The sequence below is a fragment of the Haematobia irritans genome, chromosome 3, assembly GCF_050003625.1.
Source record: "Haematobia irritans isolate KBUSLIRL chromosome 3, ASM5000362v1, whole genome shotgun sequence".
In the NCBI taxonomy this organism is placed as follows: domain Eukaryota; kingdom Metazoa; phylum Arthropoda; class Insecta; order Diptera; family Muscidae; genus Haematobia; species Haematobia irritans.
In genome coordinates this window covers 216,942,785-216,962,613 of record NC_134399.1, presented here as the reverse complement: position 1 = coordinate 216,962,613, position 19,829 = coordinate 216,942,785, and the positions used below count along the sequence as shown (strand labels likewise).

General features: G+C 33.6%; 1 protein-coding gene across 1 annotated transcript in view; it reads left to right on the top strand.

Annotated features, from left to right (window-relative positions):
• LOC142232135 (uncharacterized) overlaps positions 1-19,266 on the top strand; it is a 199,248-nt gene extending 179,982 nt beyond the window's left edge. The window contains exons 4-5 of the mRNA XM_075302849.1: positions 12,212-12,710; positions 18,066-19,266. Of these exons, the coding sequence (XP_075158964.1) occupies positions 12,212-12,710; positions 18,066-18,468 (902 nt within the window). The 3' untranslated portion in view covers positions 18,469-19,266. The remainder of the gene's footprint in view (positions 1-12,211; positions 12,711-18,065) is intronic.
• The last annotated feature ends 563 nt before the right edge of the window (positions 19,267-19,829 follow it).

Sequence of the window (19,829 nt, the reverse complement as noted above, 5' to 3'; positions counted from 1 at the left end):
CAACCATGCAGGAATTGGTTCATATCAGTCCATAATTATATATAGCCCCCATATAAACCGATCCCCAGATTTGACCTCCGGTGCCTTTTGGAGAAGCAAAATTCATCCGATCTGGCTGAAATTTGGTACGTGGTGGTAGTATATGATATTTAACACCCATGCCAAAAGTGGTCCATGGAATTGGTTCATATCAGTCCATAATCATATGTAGCCCCCATATAAACCGATCCCGAGATTTGGTTTTGGAGCCTCTTGGAAGAGCAAATTTCATCCGAGTTGAAATTTGGTACATTGTGCTAGTATATGGCAGTTAACAACCATGCCTAACTAGGTCCGTATCGGTCTATAGTTATATATAGCCCTCAGATAAAACGATCCCCAATCACACAAAAATTGGTCCATATCAAGTGCATAATTCTATATAGCCCCCATATAAGCGACCCCCGTATTTCAATTCTGGCTCTCTACGTACCTACTCTACGTCCATATCGATTCGTAATTATTTGTAGACTTAACTATACATAATTTTTTTGTCTAATATATACCACGTATGGACTAACCCACAATTTAGAAAACGATGTTAAGAAGTTTTAAGATACCACAACCCAAGTAATTCGATTGTGAATGACAGCTTTTCGTTGAAGTTTCTACGCAATCCATGGTGGAGGGTACATAAGATTCGGCCTGGCCGAACTTACGGCCGTATATACTTGTTGTGATTGATTTTTGTTTCAATTAAAAAATTTGTTGAATCAATTAAATTAATTTTATATTTTTTAAAACTCAATTAAAATTTTAATTGGAAAAATTTTCGTGAAATTTTTTTTGTGTGCGGCATGAATCAAATATAATAGTTTCCTTTGAAATTTTCAGGGGGTTTGATGACAGATATTCTCCCAAGCAGATCAGTTCAACCAGTACGCTTCCCGAAGATAAATTAAAAGATTTTACCTATGAAGACTAGATCAAATTCTGGATTTATAAGAACCATTTTTGTTGAGTTTTAGAGGAATCATAAACATCTCTTGTAAGTGTGCACGAAAATTATGAAATAACGCCTTGATTGGAAATCTAAAATCTGTAGATTTTAGCCCCCATTATTTAAATGACTACAAGAAGAAACATCTAGAAATTTTTCATTCAGTTTCAAATAATTTTCATGATCAGTGCACTTTCTGTACCCTCACTAGTGAAATCGGTCTATATGGAGGCCTTACCAAATGGACCGATAAAAACTAAAACCTATACACGTTTTTGTGGGTCTGAAACACCAGTATATTTACAATTTCAGGCAAATCGCATAAATATTACGGTTTCTAGAAACCCAAGTGTTTAAAACGGGAGATCAGTCTTATGGGAGCTATGCCAAAAACATGCGCGGATACATACAATATTCAGTACATCTAATTGTAATTCTAAACCCCAAATCGGAGGTTCGGTTTTTTAATGGGCTATATCAAAAACTGTACCGATACACAATATATTCGGCACGCCTATTTATGGTACTAAAAAACCCTCTAGATTTCCAATTTCAGGTGAATTCGGAAAAAAACTACGGATTCTAGAAGCCCAATAAGTAAAATCGGGATGTCAGTCTATATGGGGGCCTTACCAAAACAGGGACGAATAGTCACCATTTTCGACACACTTTTTTATGTTAGGATAAAAACTGCGTTTTCTATTAGACCTCAAATCAGGAGGTCAGTATATATGGGCGCTATATCAAAACATGGACCCATACTCACCATTTTCGGCATACCTCTTAATGGTCCTCAAATATCTCCATATTTTCAATTTCAGGCAAATTGGACAAAAACTACGGTTCTAGAAGCCGAAGAAGTAAAATCAGGAGATCGGTCTATATGGGGGCTATACCAAAACATGGACGGATACTCACCATTTTGGGTACACCTCTTTATGGTCTTAAAATACCTATAGATTTCAAATATCAGGCAAATTGGGCAAAAACTACGGATTCTAGAAGCCGAAGAAGTAAACTAAGGAGATCGGTCTATATTAAAACATGGACCGATACTCACCATTTTCGGCACACCACTTTATGGTCCTAAAATACCTCTAGATTTCCAATTTCAGTGAAATTGGGAAAAAAAACTACGGATTCTAGAAGCCCAAGAATGGCTGCGCATGATGTAAAAGTTAGCATAACACCGGAATTATATGTTTGTTAGATGGGCGTTACAAATTGACGGTATCCATTTGGAAAAGCTGAAGAAGACGACAATGTACCACATGTCGTTAAAGCTGTTGCCGAATGTGGTAAGACACCAGGAGTAGAGCGGCTGGCATTTTATTCTTAACAATTATTAGTGTCCAGTGCTGGTAGAAAAACTTTTCAAAACATTTGTGTAAACAATCTAATCAGCTGCTGCGTAAATTTCAAGAAAACTTAAGAATATGTAATAATTTTATGACGTTTGGCGATGTTGTCAATTAAATTTCGGAGAAATAAACGCGAAATATTTCCAAAATGGCTGTTTTCTTCCTTCGAAATCTATTGTCAACACTCTCATTTTTCAACGCGAAAGAATGATTTAGGAACTTTTTTTTCGTGCCAATAAACATAGTACCTACCTTTACTTGAAATTTACAGAGGACTGGGGAGAGGTTACGATATTAATAGTTGATACCTGATTTTGTGATATTTGGACGGAAAAGATGCAGCCACTTTAGGCATATGATTTGCTTGACATTTTCTGGGACGTTTACAAAAGATACGCTACATCACTTTTCGATATTTGGTCGGGGAGGAGGTCCTCCTCTAAAACTGAAAAAAAAAAATCTTAAGTTTTCTTGAAATTTACAAAGGCAGTGGGGGAAGGTTATGCACGAAGAGGCAACCTTCCTTGCCCCACACTTGAAGGAAAGTTTCAAGAATTTTTAGGGAATGGTAGGGGTGGTATTCACTACGGTGTTTGTCGATATTGTATCGGGGAAAGTGACGTCCTTTTAAAACAATAGAGCAAAATTTAAACATCTCCGATCTACTTGAAATTTTCAGGGAACGTGGGAGGAGGTGATTAAATTTATACATGATTTTTAAATTAGTATATGATTTTTCGATATCTGGTTGGAGAAGGGGAAAATTGAAATAAACTTTGTCGATTTACTTCGATAGAATTTATAGGGACCATTGAGTAGTTGTGAAATTAATACAGGGTACGTGATAGTCCGATATCAGGTAGGAGTGGAGCGAAGGTGGGGAGAGGGTTCCCTTTTGTCCGTTTTGTTTTTTTTTCTTAAATTGAAAGTAGAGGGTTGTCCGTAAATGGGAACTCGGTACATAATTTTATGATTTTTGCACAGGCTTCTGTCAGACTTTTTTTTAGCAAAGAACTTAAATTTACACGAAATTGGCAGCCAACATAGGGAGTGCATCATTTTCCAACATTTTAGCAAATGTTAATATGGTAAAATTTTTTACTACTTTTGCTTTTTCCGATTTATTGGATGGGGAAACAGCAATTCTTTGTATGTTATTATAATACAGTGCTTAATTTTCACATATGTTGAGGAAAAGGATACCTTGCCTTGACAAACCACACTTAAAATTCACAAGAAATATAGAAGATTGTCCAACTACTTGAATACAGAACATTATTTAAAAAAGGGAAAGGGTACACGCTCTCCCCGACATTTTTTAATACGAACCGTTTTACATATGCATATCCGCCGTATTTGTACCTATAAACGAAAAAGCAAGTAGTTCGATTTGTTGGAAAGAATTCAAATCTTTCCGAATTTGTTTTCAGCACGAAGGATATGCTTGACTAAGTTAACGCAAAATGTTCCTACAAATACGTTTCGGAAGGCGCAGCGAAGCGGGCCGGGTTACGCTAGTTGTGAAATAAATTTTGAATATTCTTTTTATAGCCTCCACCATAGGATGGGGGGGTATATTAACTTTGTCATTCCGTTTGTAACACATCGAAATATTGCTCAAAGACTCCATAAAGTATATATATTCTGGATCGTGGTGAAATTCTGAGTCGATCTGAGTATGACCGTCTGTCTGTTGAAATCACGCTAACTTCCGAACGAAACAAGCTATCGACTTGAAACTTGGCACTTGGTTGTTATTGATGTAGGTATTGATGGTACTGCAAATGGGCCATATCGGTCCAATTTTACGTATAGCCCCCATATAAATGGACCTCCAAATTTGGCTTTCAGACCCTCTAAGAGAAGCAAATTTCATCCGATCCGGCTGAAATTTGGAACATGGAATAAGTATATAGTCTCTAACAACCAAGCAAAAATTGATCCACATCGGTCCATAATTATATATAGCTCCCATATAAACCGATCCCCCGATTTGGCTTTCGGAGCCTCTAAGAGAAGCAAATTTCATCCGATCCGGCTGAAATTTGGTACATGGTATAAGTATATAGTCTCTAACAACCAAGCAAAAATTGGTCCACATCTGTCTATAATAATATATAGCCCCCATATAAACCGATCCCCCGATTTGGCTTTCGGAGCCTCTAAGAGAAACAAATTTCATCCGATCCGGCTGAAATGGTGTTTGTATATGGTATCTAACAACCATGCAAAAATTGGTCCACATCGGTCTATAATAACATATATAGCCCCCATATAAACCGATCCCCCGATTTGGCTTACGGAGCCTCTAAGAGAAACAAATTTCATCCGATCCAGCTGAAATTTGGTACATGGTGTTGGTATATGGTGCCTAACAACCATGCAAAAATTGGTCCACATCGGTCCATAATTATATATAGCCCCCATATAAATCGATCCCCCGATTTGGCTTTCGGAGCCTCTAAGAGAAGCAAATTTCATCCGATCCGGCTGAAATTTGGTACATGGTGTTAGTATATGGTCTCTAACTACCATGGAAAAATTGGTCCACATCGGTCCATAATTATATATAGCCCCCATATAAACCGATCCCCAGATTTGATCTCCGGAGCCTCGTGGAAGAGCAAAATTCAACCGATTCGGTTGAAATTTGGTACGTGAATTTAGTACATGATATTTAAGAACCATGCCAAAAGTGGTCTATAACAGTCCATAATCATATATAGCCCCCATATAAACCGATCCCGAGATTTGGTTTTGGAGCCACTTGGAGGAGCAAATTTCATCCGAGTCAGTTGAAATTTGGTACATTGTACTAGTATATGGCCGTTAACAACCATGCCTAACTAGGTCCATATCGGTCTATTGATATATATACCTCAGATAAATAGATCCCCAATTACACAAAAATTGGTCTATATAGTTCATAATTGTATATAGCCCACATATAAGCGACCCCATATTTCAATTCTGGCTCTCTATGTACAGTGCAAAAGTCCATATCGATTCGTAATTATTTGTAGACTTTCCTATACATACTTTTTTTGTCTAATATATACAACTTATGGACTAACTCACAATTTAGAAAACGATGTTAAGAAGTTTTAAGATACAACAACCCAAGTAATTCGATTGTGGATGACAGTCTTTCGTAGAAGTTTCTACGCAATCCATGGTGGAGGGTACGAAAGATTCGGCCTGGTGGAACTTACGGCCGTATATACTTGTTAAAAGATGATCCGTTGCTGATGCATTGTATATATTTTCTATAGAAAATGTCGTCAAAATTTTATTTCTATAGAAAATTTTCACAAAATCATATTTCTGTAGAAAATTTCGTCAAAGTTTTGTTTGTATTGAAAACTTTTTTAAAATGTTAGTTCATTCGAAAATTCTGAAAAATTACCGATTTGACGAAAATGGAGCAAAATCAATCAAATTCCATCTTGACCAAATTTAAGAATTAATAATTTTATGGACCAATTTTGGTCCGACCGGACCAAAATGGCAACCCTGATTGTAAGCTCCTTCTCCGGTATGAGCACTGAAAATGGTCTACCATGTTGTCAACAAAGTATAGTTTTATCCACTGTGTGAGTTTTCTTACTTCCCCTTTCCCTCGCTCTCACTCTCTCTATCTGAGAAGCACATTTAAAGATATGTCACACATATTACATTTGTGAAAACTATATATAAAACAATCATATATTTTTGCACTGGAAAAATTTGAAAAACATATATTCCTTTGTGCTCAGTGTACTTAGTGTTAATATTTTCGAAGTTATTTAAAATAAATACAAATACAAGTAATACAACTTAACTTCTGTTAATTTGATTCAGCTGCCAGTTTTCTTTTGCTCTTCTCAATAAGTATGAAAATCCGTTAACAATCTCTTATGCCTGGATTTCATATACAGAAATTATTCGTAAATATTTCCTCATTTTAATCACTGTAAACTGTTGTCATTTAAAAATATTACATCAATAAGTTCAAGCAATTGAAAACATATTAAACAATTTTATAACGATCTACATATGAATTCTGTTTACATCAAATTTGCAAAGCAAACAAAATGCATTGAACGAGAGTACTAGCTACAAATAGAACTGACAGACAGATTGCATGTCAACAACAATCTCTAATAGTCATCTAAATTGTCCGGATTGTAAAGAAAGCTCTTATCTGATTGTCTGTGGGTGTTTAGGGAAATCATTGTGTAAACAAAGTAATAACATTTTATTAAATTTAATAAAATAGTATTTAAATGAGATAAAATCCCTTTAACTTTAGCTATTAGTTACATATTATCTCGTTACGACTATAATATTAGTACAATATAATATTAGTACGTTATAATATTAGTACAAGTACAATTCTTGAAAACAGCATCAAACAAGTAAGGAAAGTCTAAAGTCGGGAGGGGCCGACTATATTATACCCTGCACCACTTTGTAGATCTAAATTTTCGATACCATATCACATCCGTCAAATATGTTGGGTGCTATATATAAATGTTTGTCCCAAATACATACATTTAAATATCACTCGATCTGGACAGAATTTGATAGACTTCTACAAAATCTATAGACTCAAAATTTAAGTCGGCTAATGCACTAGGGTGGAACACAATGTTAGTAAAAAAATTTGGAAAACATTTAAATCTGAAGCAATTTTAAGGAAACTTCCCAAAAGTTTAGTTATGATTTATCGCTCGATATATATGTATTAGAAGTTTAGGAAAATTAGAGTCATTTTTACAACTTTTCGACTATGCAGTGGCGATTTTACAAGGAAAATGTTGGTATTTTGACCATTTTTGTCGAAATCAGAAAAAACATATATATGGGAGCTATATCTAAATCTGAACCGATTTCAACCAAATTTGGCACGCAAATTTGTTTGAAATCCCTGTGCAAAATTTCAACTAAATCGGAGTTAAAAATTGGCCTCTGTGGTCATATGAGTGTAAATCGGGCGAAAGATATATATGGGGGATATATTTAAATCTGAATCGATTTCAACCAAATTTGGCACGCATAGCTACAATGCTAATTCTACTCCCTGTGCCAAATTTCAATTAAATCGGAGTAAAAGATTGGCCACTGTGGCCATATGAGTGTAAATCGGGCGAACGATATATATAGGAGCTATATCTAAATCTGATCCGATTTCAATAAATTTTGGCACACTTGACTACACTACTAATTGTACTCCTAGTGCAAAATTTCAACCAAATTGGGGTAAAACTCTGGCTTCTGGGACCGTATTAGTCCATATGGGGCGAAAGATATATAAGGGAGCTATATCTAAATCTGAACCGATTTCAATAAAGTTTGGCACACTTGACTATAGTACTAATTGTTCTTCTTGTGCAAAATTTTAAGCAAATTAGGGTAAATCTCTGGCTTCTGGGGCCATATAAGTCCATATGGGGCGAAAGTTTTATATGGGAGCTATATATAAATCTGAACCGATTTCTTCCAAAATCAATAGGGTTCTATTCTGAGGCAAAACACATACTTGTACCAAATTTGAAGTCGATTGGACTAAAACTGCGACCTAGACTTTGATTACAAAATGTGTTCACGGACAGACGGACATCGCTATATCGACTCAGGAGCCCACCCTGAGCATTTTTGCCAAAGACACCATGTGTTTATCTCGTCTCCTTCTGGGTGTTGCAAACATATGCACTAACTTATAATACCCTGTTCACAGTGTGGCGCAGGGTATAAAAATGTAAATTATTAGTAGAACGTTTTAGTGACACTCGGTTATTTTAGGCTCATTTAGACCATTCAGTCCATTATGATACCATAAGTGGTGAGTATTTCTATTATCAACGAGAGCAGCCCGATTGTATTTGTACATCATCTAAATTTCAAATTTTAGTAAGTTTTATGTTTTTTTGGCCAAATTTGCCATAATACTTTTTTATAGGGTCTAAAATTGATATTTCTGCTAGGCACATTTTTCCAGATCAAAATTATTATACCCTGACCACTATATGGTTTAGGGTATAAAAAGTATTGGTAAAGAAAATTTCTCAACAATTTTTTTTTCCACATAGAGGGGGCCAGATGGTCTTGGTCAATATATGAACTTGCATATCTATCAATATTTAAACTTGCATACAATTGGAAAACTCGTGAAACTTTTTTTGACCAAAGTTTCTTCGATATGATTGAAAGTTTAAACAAAAGCAAATGGTGAGGTGCAAATCGAAGGGGAATATCCGATGTCCTCTTTACCGCACATTTTTGAGTCCTTCGATTTGCATGAACTGTTAGGAAAAAGGACAAAAATTCGCAACTTTTATCGTTGATATTTTCGATGGGTTGGGCAAAACCTCCTTGTCCGAAAATTTGCAAAGTTCAATAGCACAGCGTCTCCAATTGTTGTTTGAAATTTCCAGCCTAACAGGTTGGCTGATAAGTCCCCGGTCTGACACATAGATGGCGTCGCTAGTATTAAATGCATATTATTTTTATATAGTACCAACCTTCAAATGATTCGTGTCAAAATTTGACGTCTGTAAGTCAATTAGTTTGTGAGATAGAGCGTCTTTTGTGAAGCAACTTTTGTTATTGTGAAAAAAAAATGGAAAAAAGGAATTTCGTGTTTTGATAAAAATACTGTTTTCTGAAGGGAAAAAATACGGTGGAAGCAAAAACTTGGCTTGATAATGAGTTTCCGGACTCTGCCCCAGGAAAATCAACAATAATTGATTGATATGCAAAATTCAAGCGTGGTGAAATGAGCACGGAGCACGGAGGACGGTGAACGCAGTGGACGCCCGAAAGAGGTGGTTACCGATGAAAACATCAAAAAAATCCACAAAATGATTCTGAATGACCGTAAAATGAAGTTGATCGAGATAGCAGAGGCCTTAAAGATATCAAAGGAACGTGTTGGTCATATCATTCATCAATATTTGGATATGCGGAAGCTCTGTGCAAAATGGGTGCCGCGCGAGCTCACATTTGACGAAAAACAACAACGTGTTGATGATTGTGAACGGTGTTTGCAGCTGTTAACTCGTAATACACCCAAGTTTTTCCGTCGATATGTGACAATGGATGAAACATGGCTCCATCACTACACTCCTGAGCAGGGCTGTGGAGTCGAGCCAATTATGCTCGACTCCGACTCCAGCATTTTTCATCAGCTCGACTCCGACTCCGGAGTCGACTCCGGATAATATAACTAAATCTCATTTTAATACCACTAATTTGTAGTTCTATTGTGGGGGTACCGTAAGTGGATCGATATAAAGTATCGTATTTATTTATGTGTGCAAACAAAAGGTCTTAATTTCACATTAGATGCCAATTAAACTCTATATTTAAAATTTGGGGCAATGTTTAATAAATAAAATAATGCTATAAATACCCATCATAATATGAGAAGATACCAACAGTATATGTATTTGTGGACCAAAATTATTGATACTACCTCAAATTCTTTAAATTTGTTGCGAGCTATATAAAGGTTTATATTCCCATATGCATGAATTTGAATCTGAATCGATTTAGACAAAATTGTATATACTTCTACAAAATCTATGTACTTTAAATTTAAATCTAACGTTATGGGACGTAACACAATTATAACAAAAAATAAAAATGCAAGGAAAGTCTAAAGTCGGGCGGGCCGATTATAATATACTCTGCACAACTTTGTATTTAGATCTTTATTTTGATAAAATCTCAAATCAGACTTCTACAAAATCTCGGGCAATATTTGGGAAATATTTATAATTGTTTAGACAATTTCGCAAAAATGCATTTATGATTCATTCATTGAAAATTTTGAAAATTTGAGTCATTTCTACAAGTTTTCGACTTAGCAGTGAGCATCAGTGAGCATACAATTTTGGAAAAATTTTTTCTAGTAAATAAAATTTTGCAAAATTTTCTACAGAAACAAAATTTTGACTAAATTTTCTATAGAAATAAAATTTCGGCAAAATTTTTTAAAGAAATCAAATTTTGACCAAATATAAGAAATAAAATTTTGAATAAAATTTTTATAGAAATAAAATTTGGCAAAAATTTTTATAGAAATAAAAGTTTGAAAAAGTTACCAATAGAAATACAATTTAAAAAAAATGGGTAGCAAGTAAAATTTTGCAAAATTTTCTATAGATAAAAAATTTTGCAAAATAACATAATCTATAGCAAAATTTTGACTAAATTTTCTATAGAAATAAAATTTTGAATAAATTTTATATAGAAAAATATATTTCTATAGTAATAAAATTTCGAATACATTTTTTATAGCAGTGAGCATCAGTAAGAAAAAAATTTGAGAAAATTTGCTATAGAAATAAAATTTGACAATTTTTTCTTATAGAAATAAAATTTTGAAAAAATTATCAATAAAAATACAATTTTAGAAAAATTTTTGTGTAGTAAATAAAATTCTGCAAAATATTCTACAGAAACAAAATTTTGACAAAATTTTCTATAGAAAAAAACAACATTTTTTATTACTATAAAATTTTGGCAAAATTTTCTATAGAAATAAAATTTTGACCAAATTTTCTAATAAAAAATTTTCTATAGAAATAAAATTTTGACTTACATTTTTATAGAAATAAAATATCAATAGAAATAAAATTTAAAAAAAAATTGTGTAACAAACAAACTTTTGCAAAATTTTCTATAGAAATAAAATTTTGCAAAATATTCAATAGAAATAAAATTTTGACTCAATTTTCTATAGAAATAAAATGTTGACTAAATTTTCTATAGAAAAAAATATTTATATAGTAAAAAAATTTTGAATAAATTTTTTATAGAAATAAAATTTTGACGAAATTTGCTATAGAAATAAAATTTTGACAAAACGTTTTATAGAAATAACATTTTGACAAAATTTTCTATAAAAAGCAACTTTGAAAACATTTTCTGTCAATATTCCACATATGCATATGGCCTTAAAATAAAATTAAAAAAAATAATAATTTCGGGTATTAAAATGGATCGATCCAGCCCATCTGCTAGTCTAACATTCTAGGAAACATCAAAAGATAGCCGTAATTGGAAGTTGATTTTCATTTACAATCATGCTGTACATTGATCGAATGAATAACGCAATGGAAACTAATTTGCGTAAAAACTTGCTTAGTTACAAAAATGTGAAGTGTTTTAAAAAATTTGGTTTAGCCGGAGTCGGAGTCGAGCAAAATTTTTACGACTCCGACTCCAGCAAAATCTTCAGACTCCGACTCCAAGACTCCGACTCCGACTCCGGCTCCACAGCCCTGCTCCTGAGTCCAATCGACAGTCGGCTGAGTGGACAGCGACCGGTGAACCGTCTCCGAAGCGTGGAAAGACTCAAAAGTCCGCTGGCAAAGTAATGAATAATGAAAACGAATTTTGACAAAAACAAATGTGTTTTTCTTTGCTAGACCGGGGACTTATCAGCCAACCTGTTAGGTACCGTCAGTAATTTTCACATTTGCCTCAAAGATGGATAGGGGAAGTATTGGCTATTTGAAATGTATAACCAATAGTTTTTGTTGGACATCCTCAGAAAGTTATTAAGTCTATTGTCCGATGCAAAACCTTATCCATAATTCATTAACTTTAGGATTTATAAAACTATCTAGAGCATTTCATTTACTTCTGAAATCCTTTTCTCCTAAAGCCATTTCCTTTTAACCTGCCAATCACTACGAAGCCAATGACTTATCCATTCCGAATGCCAATGAATAGAATGGAAACAGACAATCCTTTCAACCGTAAAATGCAATCTTACTTTGAATGCCATTTAACTTATTCCTTATTATTGTCATGACAACAAACAAACTGTTATTGATAAATGCTCACTGTGATTTTCATTCTTCCTTTACCCTTTTTTCAGAAAATATATCACGTTTTTGTTGTGGTGGAAAACGCAGCAACGCATCCTCGACAAATACATCCAGCAACGGAAGACGCCATCTTTATTGTATGCGCTTTGCTACATTGCGGTCCGTGCCAACGGACAATGATTCAATGAATACAGCTCAAAGTTATTGTACATCGGAATGTTGCAGCAACAATTGTATAGGTCCTTCAGGCGGAGGATTGGGGTGCTCAAGCAATGTTTCGATGGGAGGATGCTGCAACAATGGTAATTTTTCTATGGGCATTACAGGCAATTTACCTTCATCATCAACGACTTCATTGGCCTCATCTTCAACCTCATACTCCTACCGTTATCAAATGCAACAGCAGTACTATCATCATTCGTGCAATGTCCCACGCAATAATTTGATGCAACAAGTAAATCCAGAATTTTATGGCAAAAATGATACTGGCAGAAAATTATTCAGCAGTAGCAAACGTAATTTGAGATCATCCGATTCAGTTTTGCGAAGGTAAGAATAGAAAATGCGGTAGAATTATGAGTGCTCGAATGGAGAACATAAAATTCAAATGACTTCCAATGAATTTTGTTCATCTGTTTTGTATGTAACCAGCTTGAGAATTCATTCACATACACATAGAGAAAGATTATTGTCCACTATTTGTGATTTATAAGATAGCATTTCTATGGGAAATTAGTGTAAATTCCCACTGAGCCATCTATCACAGGAGTGGCTTCGTGGCTGCAGGCATGCCAAGTTCGAAGACAATCTATATCGGTCCATACATATGTTCGAAATTTGGAGAAGAAATTCCATGCGTTCCGTATATATTTGTTTTCCGTGTTTAAACCGAAAAAACATAAATTAGACTAAATTAAACTAAAATAAGACTAAATTAACTAAGACTCATTAAATATGTTCAAAAAGATCAAAATACTACACCAAATAATTCACGTAATTCACACACTCTCTTGTAAGAGATTTGATCATCTCAATTTATATTAGAGGTGTGCACGTGACACGAAATTGTCGTGAATCACGAAAATTTTCGTGATTCGTGCGTGAGTCACGGTCATGACAACAGCGTGATTGTGCGTGAACGTGGTTAACAAACCAAAATGTCGTGCGTGAGTCACGAAAATAATAACTTCGTGAGTGTGCGTGAGTAAAGAATTACACTCACGAAAATATTATTGCTCACCAACATAAAACGCTTAAGACTTAAATTCAATTACAATTTTAGTGACACCTGGGATGTTAAGAGTTTAATAACACTCTCGATTTTAATAATGCTCATGTTTTCAGACACTTCGGTAAGGTAAATTAATCATAAAATTATTATAGTCACGGTATTTTTCGTGAGTCACGACGTTTTCGTGCGTGAGTACAAATTTTCTTTTCGTGAGTGTGCGTGAGTCCTACCAAAAAATATCATGCGTGAGTGTGAGTGAGTATGATTTTTCAGTCGTGAGTGTGCGTGAGCGTGAGTAAACTATTCGTCACGTACACACCTCTAATTTATATGACAAGCATCTGTGTATAAAGAAATAAAACAAGTTGAAGTCAACATGCTTGAAACTCCATGCAATTCAAATATTATGATCACATTCTTAGAAATCTTAAAGCATACCTTTAGGCTTTTTTTTTATTGTGATTGGTTTGCGTATGAGGTAAAATTGTAATGTTGCTAGTATACCCCTGTAGGAAATTGAGGTGACTTTAAGTTAATAAATTGTTAGTCATAACTGAGTCACAGGTGACTCAAATCCTAACTCATTTCCCATGTAAAATCCTATTCAGTTTTAACACGTGTTGTCATTGGAACGAGTCAGTCCTCACTCAAACCTGCATAAGCTTCAGCTAACCAAAAGTTAGCTCAAAGTGAGTTAGCTTTAGGTTGATAATATATGAGCATACTGAGTTTGGGAAAAATTCAACTGACTCAAGACTGCATAAATAATGAGTTAGCTTAAAGTCGCCTCAAATTAGTTAGTAAAAAGTTAGTTTGATTTTGAGTGAGTTCGAGACATTCCTACAGGGTAGGCAAACTTTTCTATAGAAATAAAATTCTGAAAAATTTTCTATAGAAATAAAATTATGTCAAAAGGTTCTGTAGAAATAAAATTTTAACAAAATTTTCTATAGAAACAAAATTTTGAGAAAATTGTCTATAAAAATAAAATGTTAACAAAATTTCTATAGAAATATAGAAATAAAATTTAAAAAAAAAAATCTATAGAAATAAAATTTTGACATAATTTTCTATAGAACTATAAATTTGTTAAAATTTTCTATAGAAATAAAATTTTGACAAAATTGTCTATAAAAATAAAATGTTAACAAAATTTTCTATAGAAATAAAATTTCGGGGAAAAAAAAATTCTATAGAAATAAAACAAATTTTGACATAATTTTCTATAGCAATAAAACTTTGACAAAAATTTCTATAGAAATAATATTTTGACAAAACATTCTCTAGAAAAAAAAAAATTGACACAATTTTCTATAGAAAAAAAGTTTCACAAATGTTTATATAGAAAAAACATTTTAACAAAATTTTATATAAAAATTAAATTTTGACTAAGTTTTATATAAAAACAAGTAAGGAAAGTCTAAAGTCGGGCGGGGCCGACTATATTATACCCTGCACCACTTTGTACATCTAAATTTTCGATACCATATCACATCCGTCAAATGTGTTGGGGGCTATATATAAAGGTTTGTCCCAAATACATACATTTAAATATCACTCGATCTGGACAGAATTTTATAGACTTCTACAAAATCTTTAGACTCAAAATTTAAGTCCGCTAATGCACTGTGTTAAGGTGGAACATAATGTTAGTAAAAAACTACAAACTACAAAATTTCAAGTAAATCGGAGTAAAGATTGGCCACTGTGGTCGTAAGAGTGTAAATCGGTCGAACGATATATATGGGAGCTATATCTAAATCTGAACCGATTTCAATAAAATTTGGCAAACATGACTACAGTACTAATTGTTCTTCTTCTGCAAATTTAAACAAATTAGGGTAAAACTCTGGCTTCTGGGGCCATATAAGTCAATATCGGGCGAAAGATATATATGGGAGCTTTATCTAAATCTGAACTGATTTCCAAAACCAATAGGGTTCTATTCTGAGCCAAAACACATACTTGTGCTAAATTCGAAGTCGATTGTGCTAATACTGCGACCTAGACTTTGATCACAAAAATATTTTCACAGACAGACGGACGGACAGACGGACATGACTAGCACCCTGAGCATTATTGCCAAAGACACCATGTGTCTATCTCGTCTCCTTCTGGGTGTTGCAAACATATGCACTAACTTATAATACCATGTTCCACAGTGTGGCGCAGGGTATAAAAAAAATGGAAATAAAATGTTGGCAACATTTTCTATAGAAATAAAATGTTGACAAATATAATTTTGCCAAATAGAAATAAAATTTTGCAAAATAAGACTGTTAGTTTTTTTTGCTAAAATTTTCTCCAACCATTGGTTTATTGTTTTTGGCTCGAGTGCTTTCATGCAGTACCGTTCAAAATTATAGCACGAAGAAATACGAAATACAACGGCTTTTGACAAAATTTTCTATAGAAATAAAATTTTGCCAAAATTTTCTATAGAAATAAAATTTTGCCAAAATTTTCTATAGAAATAAAATTTTTACAAAATTTTCTATAAAAATAAAATTTTGAAAAAAGTTTCTATAGAAATAAAATTTTGACAAAATTTTCTATAGAAATAAAATTTTGCAAAATTTTCTATAGAAATAAAATTTGGCAAAATTTTCTATAGAAATAAAATTTTAACAAAATTTTCTATAGAAACAAAATTTCGTCGAAATTTTTCTACAGAAATAAAATTTTGACAAAAAATTTCTGTAGAAATAAAACAAATTTTGACATAATTTTCTATAGCAGTAAAACATTGACAAAAATATCTAGAGAAATAACAGATTAACAAAACTTTCTCGAGAAATAAAATTTTGACAAAATTTTATATAAAAATAATTTTTTACAAAATTTTCTATGGAAATAAAATTTTGACAAAATAAGAATTTTTTATAAAGAGAGATACGATCAAAATTTGGTCAATATAAACTTGAAGTATTTCTTTCAATTTTGCATTTAAAAAACCTGAACACCCCCATTTTGAAGGTGTATGCGTGTAGAATGTTGCTCCTATTTTGATTTTGGAATTCACTCTTCAGTTGTCAAAATGCCGTCCAAGCAAGAAGAGCAGCGTATCAAAATTTTGCTCGCGCATCCCGAAAATCCGAGCTACTCGCACGCAAAGCTGGCAAAATCGCTAAAAGTTGCCAAATCAACCGTTACAAATGTAATTTAAGTGTTTGGGGAACGTTTGTCGACAGCCAGGAAGTCTGGATCGGGGGCAAATCGAAAACCGGAAGCCGCTGAGACGACAAAGAGAGTTGCCGGTAGTTTCAAGCGAAACCCTAACCTCTCTCTCCGAGATGCCGCAAATAAGCTGGGTGTATCGTCTACAACCGTGCATCGAGCCAAAAAACGAGTCGGACTATCGACTTACAAGAAGGTAGTGACTCCAAATCGCGATGATAAACAAAATACGACGGCCAAAGCGCGATCCCGGAGGCTATACACTACGATGCTGACGAAGTTTGACTGCGTGGTAATGGACGACGAAACCTACGTCAAAGCCGACTACAAGCAGCTTCCGGGACAGGAGTTTTATACGCAAAAGGAAGGGAAAGGTAGCAGATATTTTCAAGCACATAAAACTGTCAAAGTTCGCAAAGAAATATCTAGTTTGGCAAGCCATCTGTACCTGTCGCTTGAAAAGCAGCATTTTCATAGCTTCCGGGACTGTCAACCAAGAAATTTACGTGAAAGAGTGTTTGAATAAACGTCTGCTGCCTTTCCTGAAGAAACACGGTTGTTCCGTACTGTTTTGGCCGGATTTGGCATCTTGCCATTACGGTAAAAAGGCCATGGAGTGGTACGCCGCCAACAACGTGCAGGTGGTTCCCAAGGACAAGAACCCTCCCAACACGCCAGAGCTCCGCCCAATTGATAAATACTGGGCTATTGTCAAGCGGAACCTAAAGAAGGACGAGCAGCAGTCCAAGGCAAACTGGCTTTCTGCGGCGAAGAAGGTGGGCAAGGTAGCCAAGATGTAAAGCGTGAGGCCCGACAATTCGGATTTGGAAAAGCGAAAGCCAAACTGAATATTTTTCCTGAATTTTATTCTAATTGAACTTGAAAAATAAATTTAATTTGATTTTTTAAATAAACGATTTCACCGATTTACAGGCGTTTTCCCTTGACCAAATTTTGACCTATCACCCTTTAGAAATAAAATTTTGACAAAATTTTCTATAGAAATAAAATTTTCACAAAATTTTTTATAGAGATAACATTTTGACAAATTTTTCTATTGAAATAAAATTGTGAAAAAAATCTTTAAAAATAAAATTTTGGCAAAATTTTTTTTAGAAATACAATTTTGACAATTTTTTCTATAGAAATAAAATTTTGGCAAACATTTCTATAGAAATAAAATTTTGACAAAATTTTTCTTTGGTAGTTTTGTTTTGGAAATTTTGTCTCCAAACATTGATAGATTATTTTTGACTCGAGTGCCGTTCATACAATGCCGTTCAAAATTATATCACGAAGAAATACTTGAAAAAAAATCGTATCATAGAGTTGGACAACAATTTAGTTAGAAAATTTAATATTAGTTTTTTTACCGTGCATGTGCCACAAGCTGGCTACGATAGTCATTTCTTTCTCTGGCTCTCCATTATTGCACACTTAATTCCTTTAATTTTGACTTACACATTAATTACTCCCTTATTTTTTGTGATTTTTAGGAACAACATTGCCAAAAATCTCGAGAGCAAAAAGCGCGTTGTTAAAATGCTATCGGTTTTGGTTTTGGAGTTCTTCATCTGTTGGACACCATTGTATGTGATTAACACAGTGGCCATGTACATTGGATCGGCCATATACGAGTACATTGATTACAAGTCGATAAGTGCGTTGCAACTGTTGGCATACTCATCGAGTTGTTGTAATCCCATCACCTACTGCTTCATGAATGCCAATTTCCGAAGAGCTTTTCTGGACACATTCAAGGGAATGCATTGGTGTGGCAAACGATTTCGACGTAAACGCTCAACGGCACAAAATGGAAATTTATGCTTGGCTGGAAATTCAAGTATACGCGTCAATAGCTGCACCGTACAGACCGTCATAGATAGTCCACGGCTCTAGGGAAGGCTAAATAGGGGACGGCGAGAGCGCAAAGAAATGAGAGCAACAGAGGATAGCCCATATCATCAATTTGAAATGCAATAACGAATCTAATCTTGGTCATAAGCATATGTCCTTGCTAAGAGGACATGTAGTGAGTGATTTTTGTTTCAACTTTAATTGGACACTTGATGTGGTCCTGAGCTTATTCGACAAATGGTTACTTATGCTTAGCTGGAGTCTGGTACTCAAAAAAGGACAAACAAAAAACGAAATCCCCTACGAAAAAAAAAACTATAAAGAAGAGGTAACTCAAAGTCCCCAAAGTGAATGGGAATACAATGACCCCATATTTACTTTGAGGCACAAATCGATCGATTTCATATAATAAGGATTTGTTTTTTGTACCAATACAAAGGAATGCAATTTCCTTTTATATTATATATATTTTTTATTAGACCATGTTAATGATATTAGAAATACATGTGCAGGTATTACGACGACCTAGTATAGAAATGTAGCTTTTATTGAAATGCAGGACGAATAAATTGTGAAATAACTTATCATCAATTTTCTATGTAAAATTATTTTCTTTTTTAACAAGACAAAAAAAACAAAAAATCTCATACATATATATCAGATATATAAAATGTAATTTGTAATTCAAATAGCAATACCAATTCTTGGTATTTATTTATTGAAAACACTTAAATCCTAAATGTGTAAATCCCATATTTTCTTCCCATTTTAAAACGTGTTAGTGTTGAAAAATAGACAACAAAATGAAAATTGAATAAACGAATTTAAAATAATTTAAAATGGAAGGCTTTAAGTGTTACATTTCAGATACGAGTAAGGTAAGTATGTGCAAAAGCATATTTGTTTATTGTAAAACATTAAATTTCTTGTTGCACTATATATACCGATATATCGGGCTCACTTAGACTATTCAGTCCATTGTGAGCTGTCAGATTCCACCTTTCTATAGTCAAGTGCAAACAGCGTTCCGCATTTACGGTTGCCACTCGAGCCATAAACCAAACAAATAAAATGTTGCGCAAATTTTATTTCTTAGACAATTTTGTAAAAATTTGATTTCTATAGAAAATTTTGCCAACATTTTATTCCTATAAAAATTTTGTCAAAATGTTATTTCTATAGAAATTTTTGTCAAAATTGTATTTCTATAGAATTTTTTTATTTTTTTTTAAATTTTATATCTATAAAAACTGTTATCAAAATTTTATTTCTAAAGAAATGTTGTCCAAGCTTCATGTCTGTTGAAAATGTTGTCAAATTTTTATTCCTATAGAAAATTTTGTCAAAATGTTATTTCTATAGAAAATTTTGTCCAATTTTGTTATTATTTGATTTCTATAGAA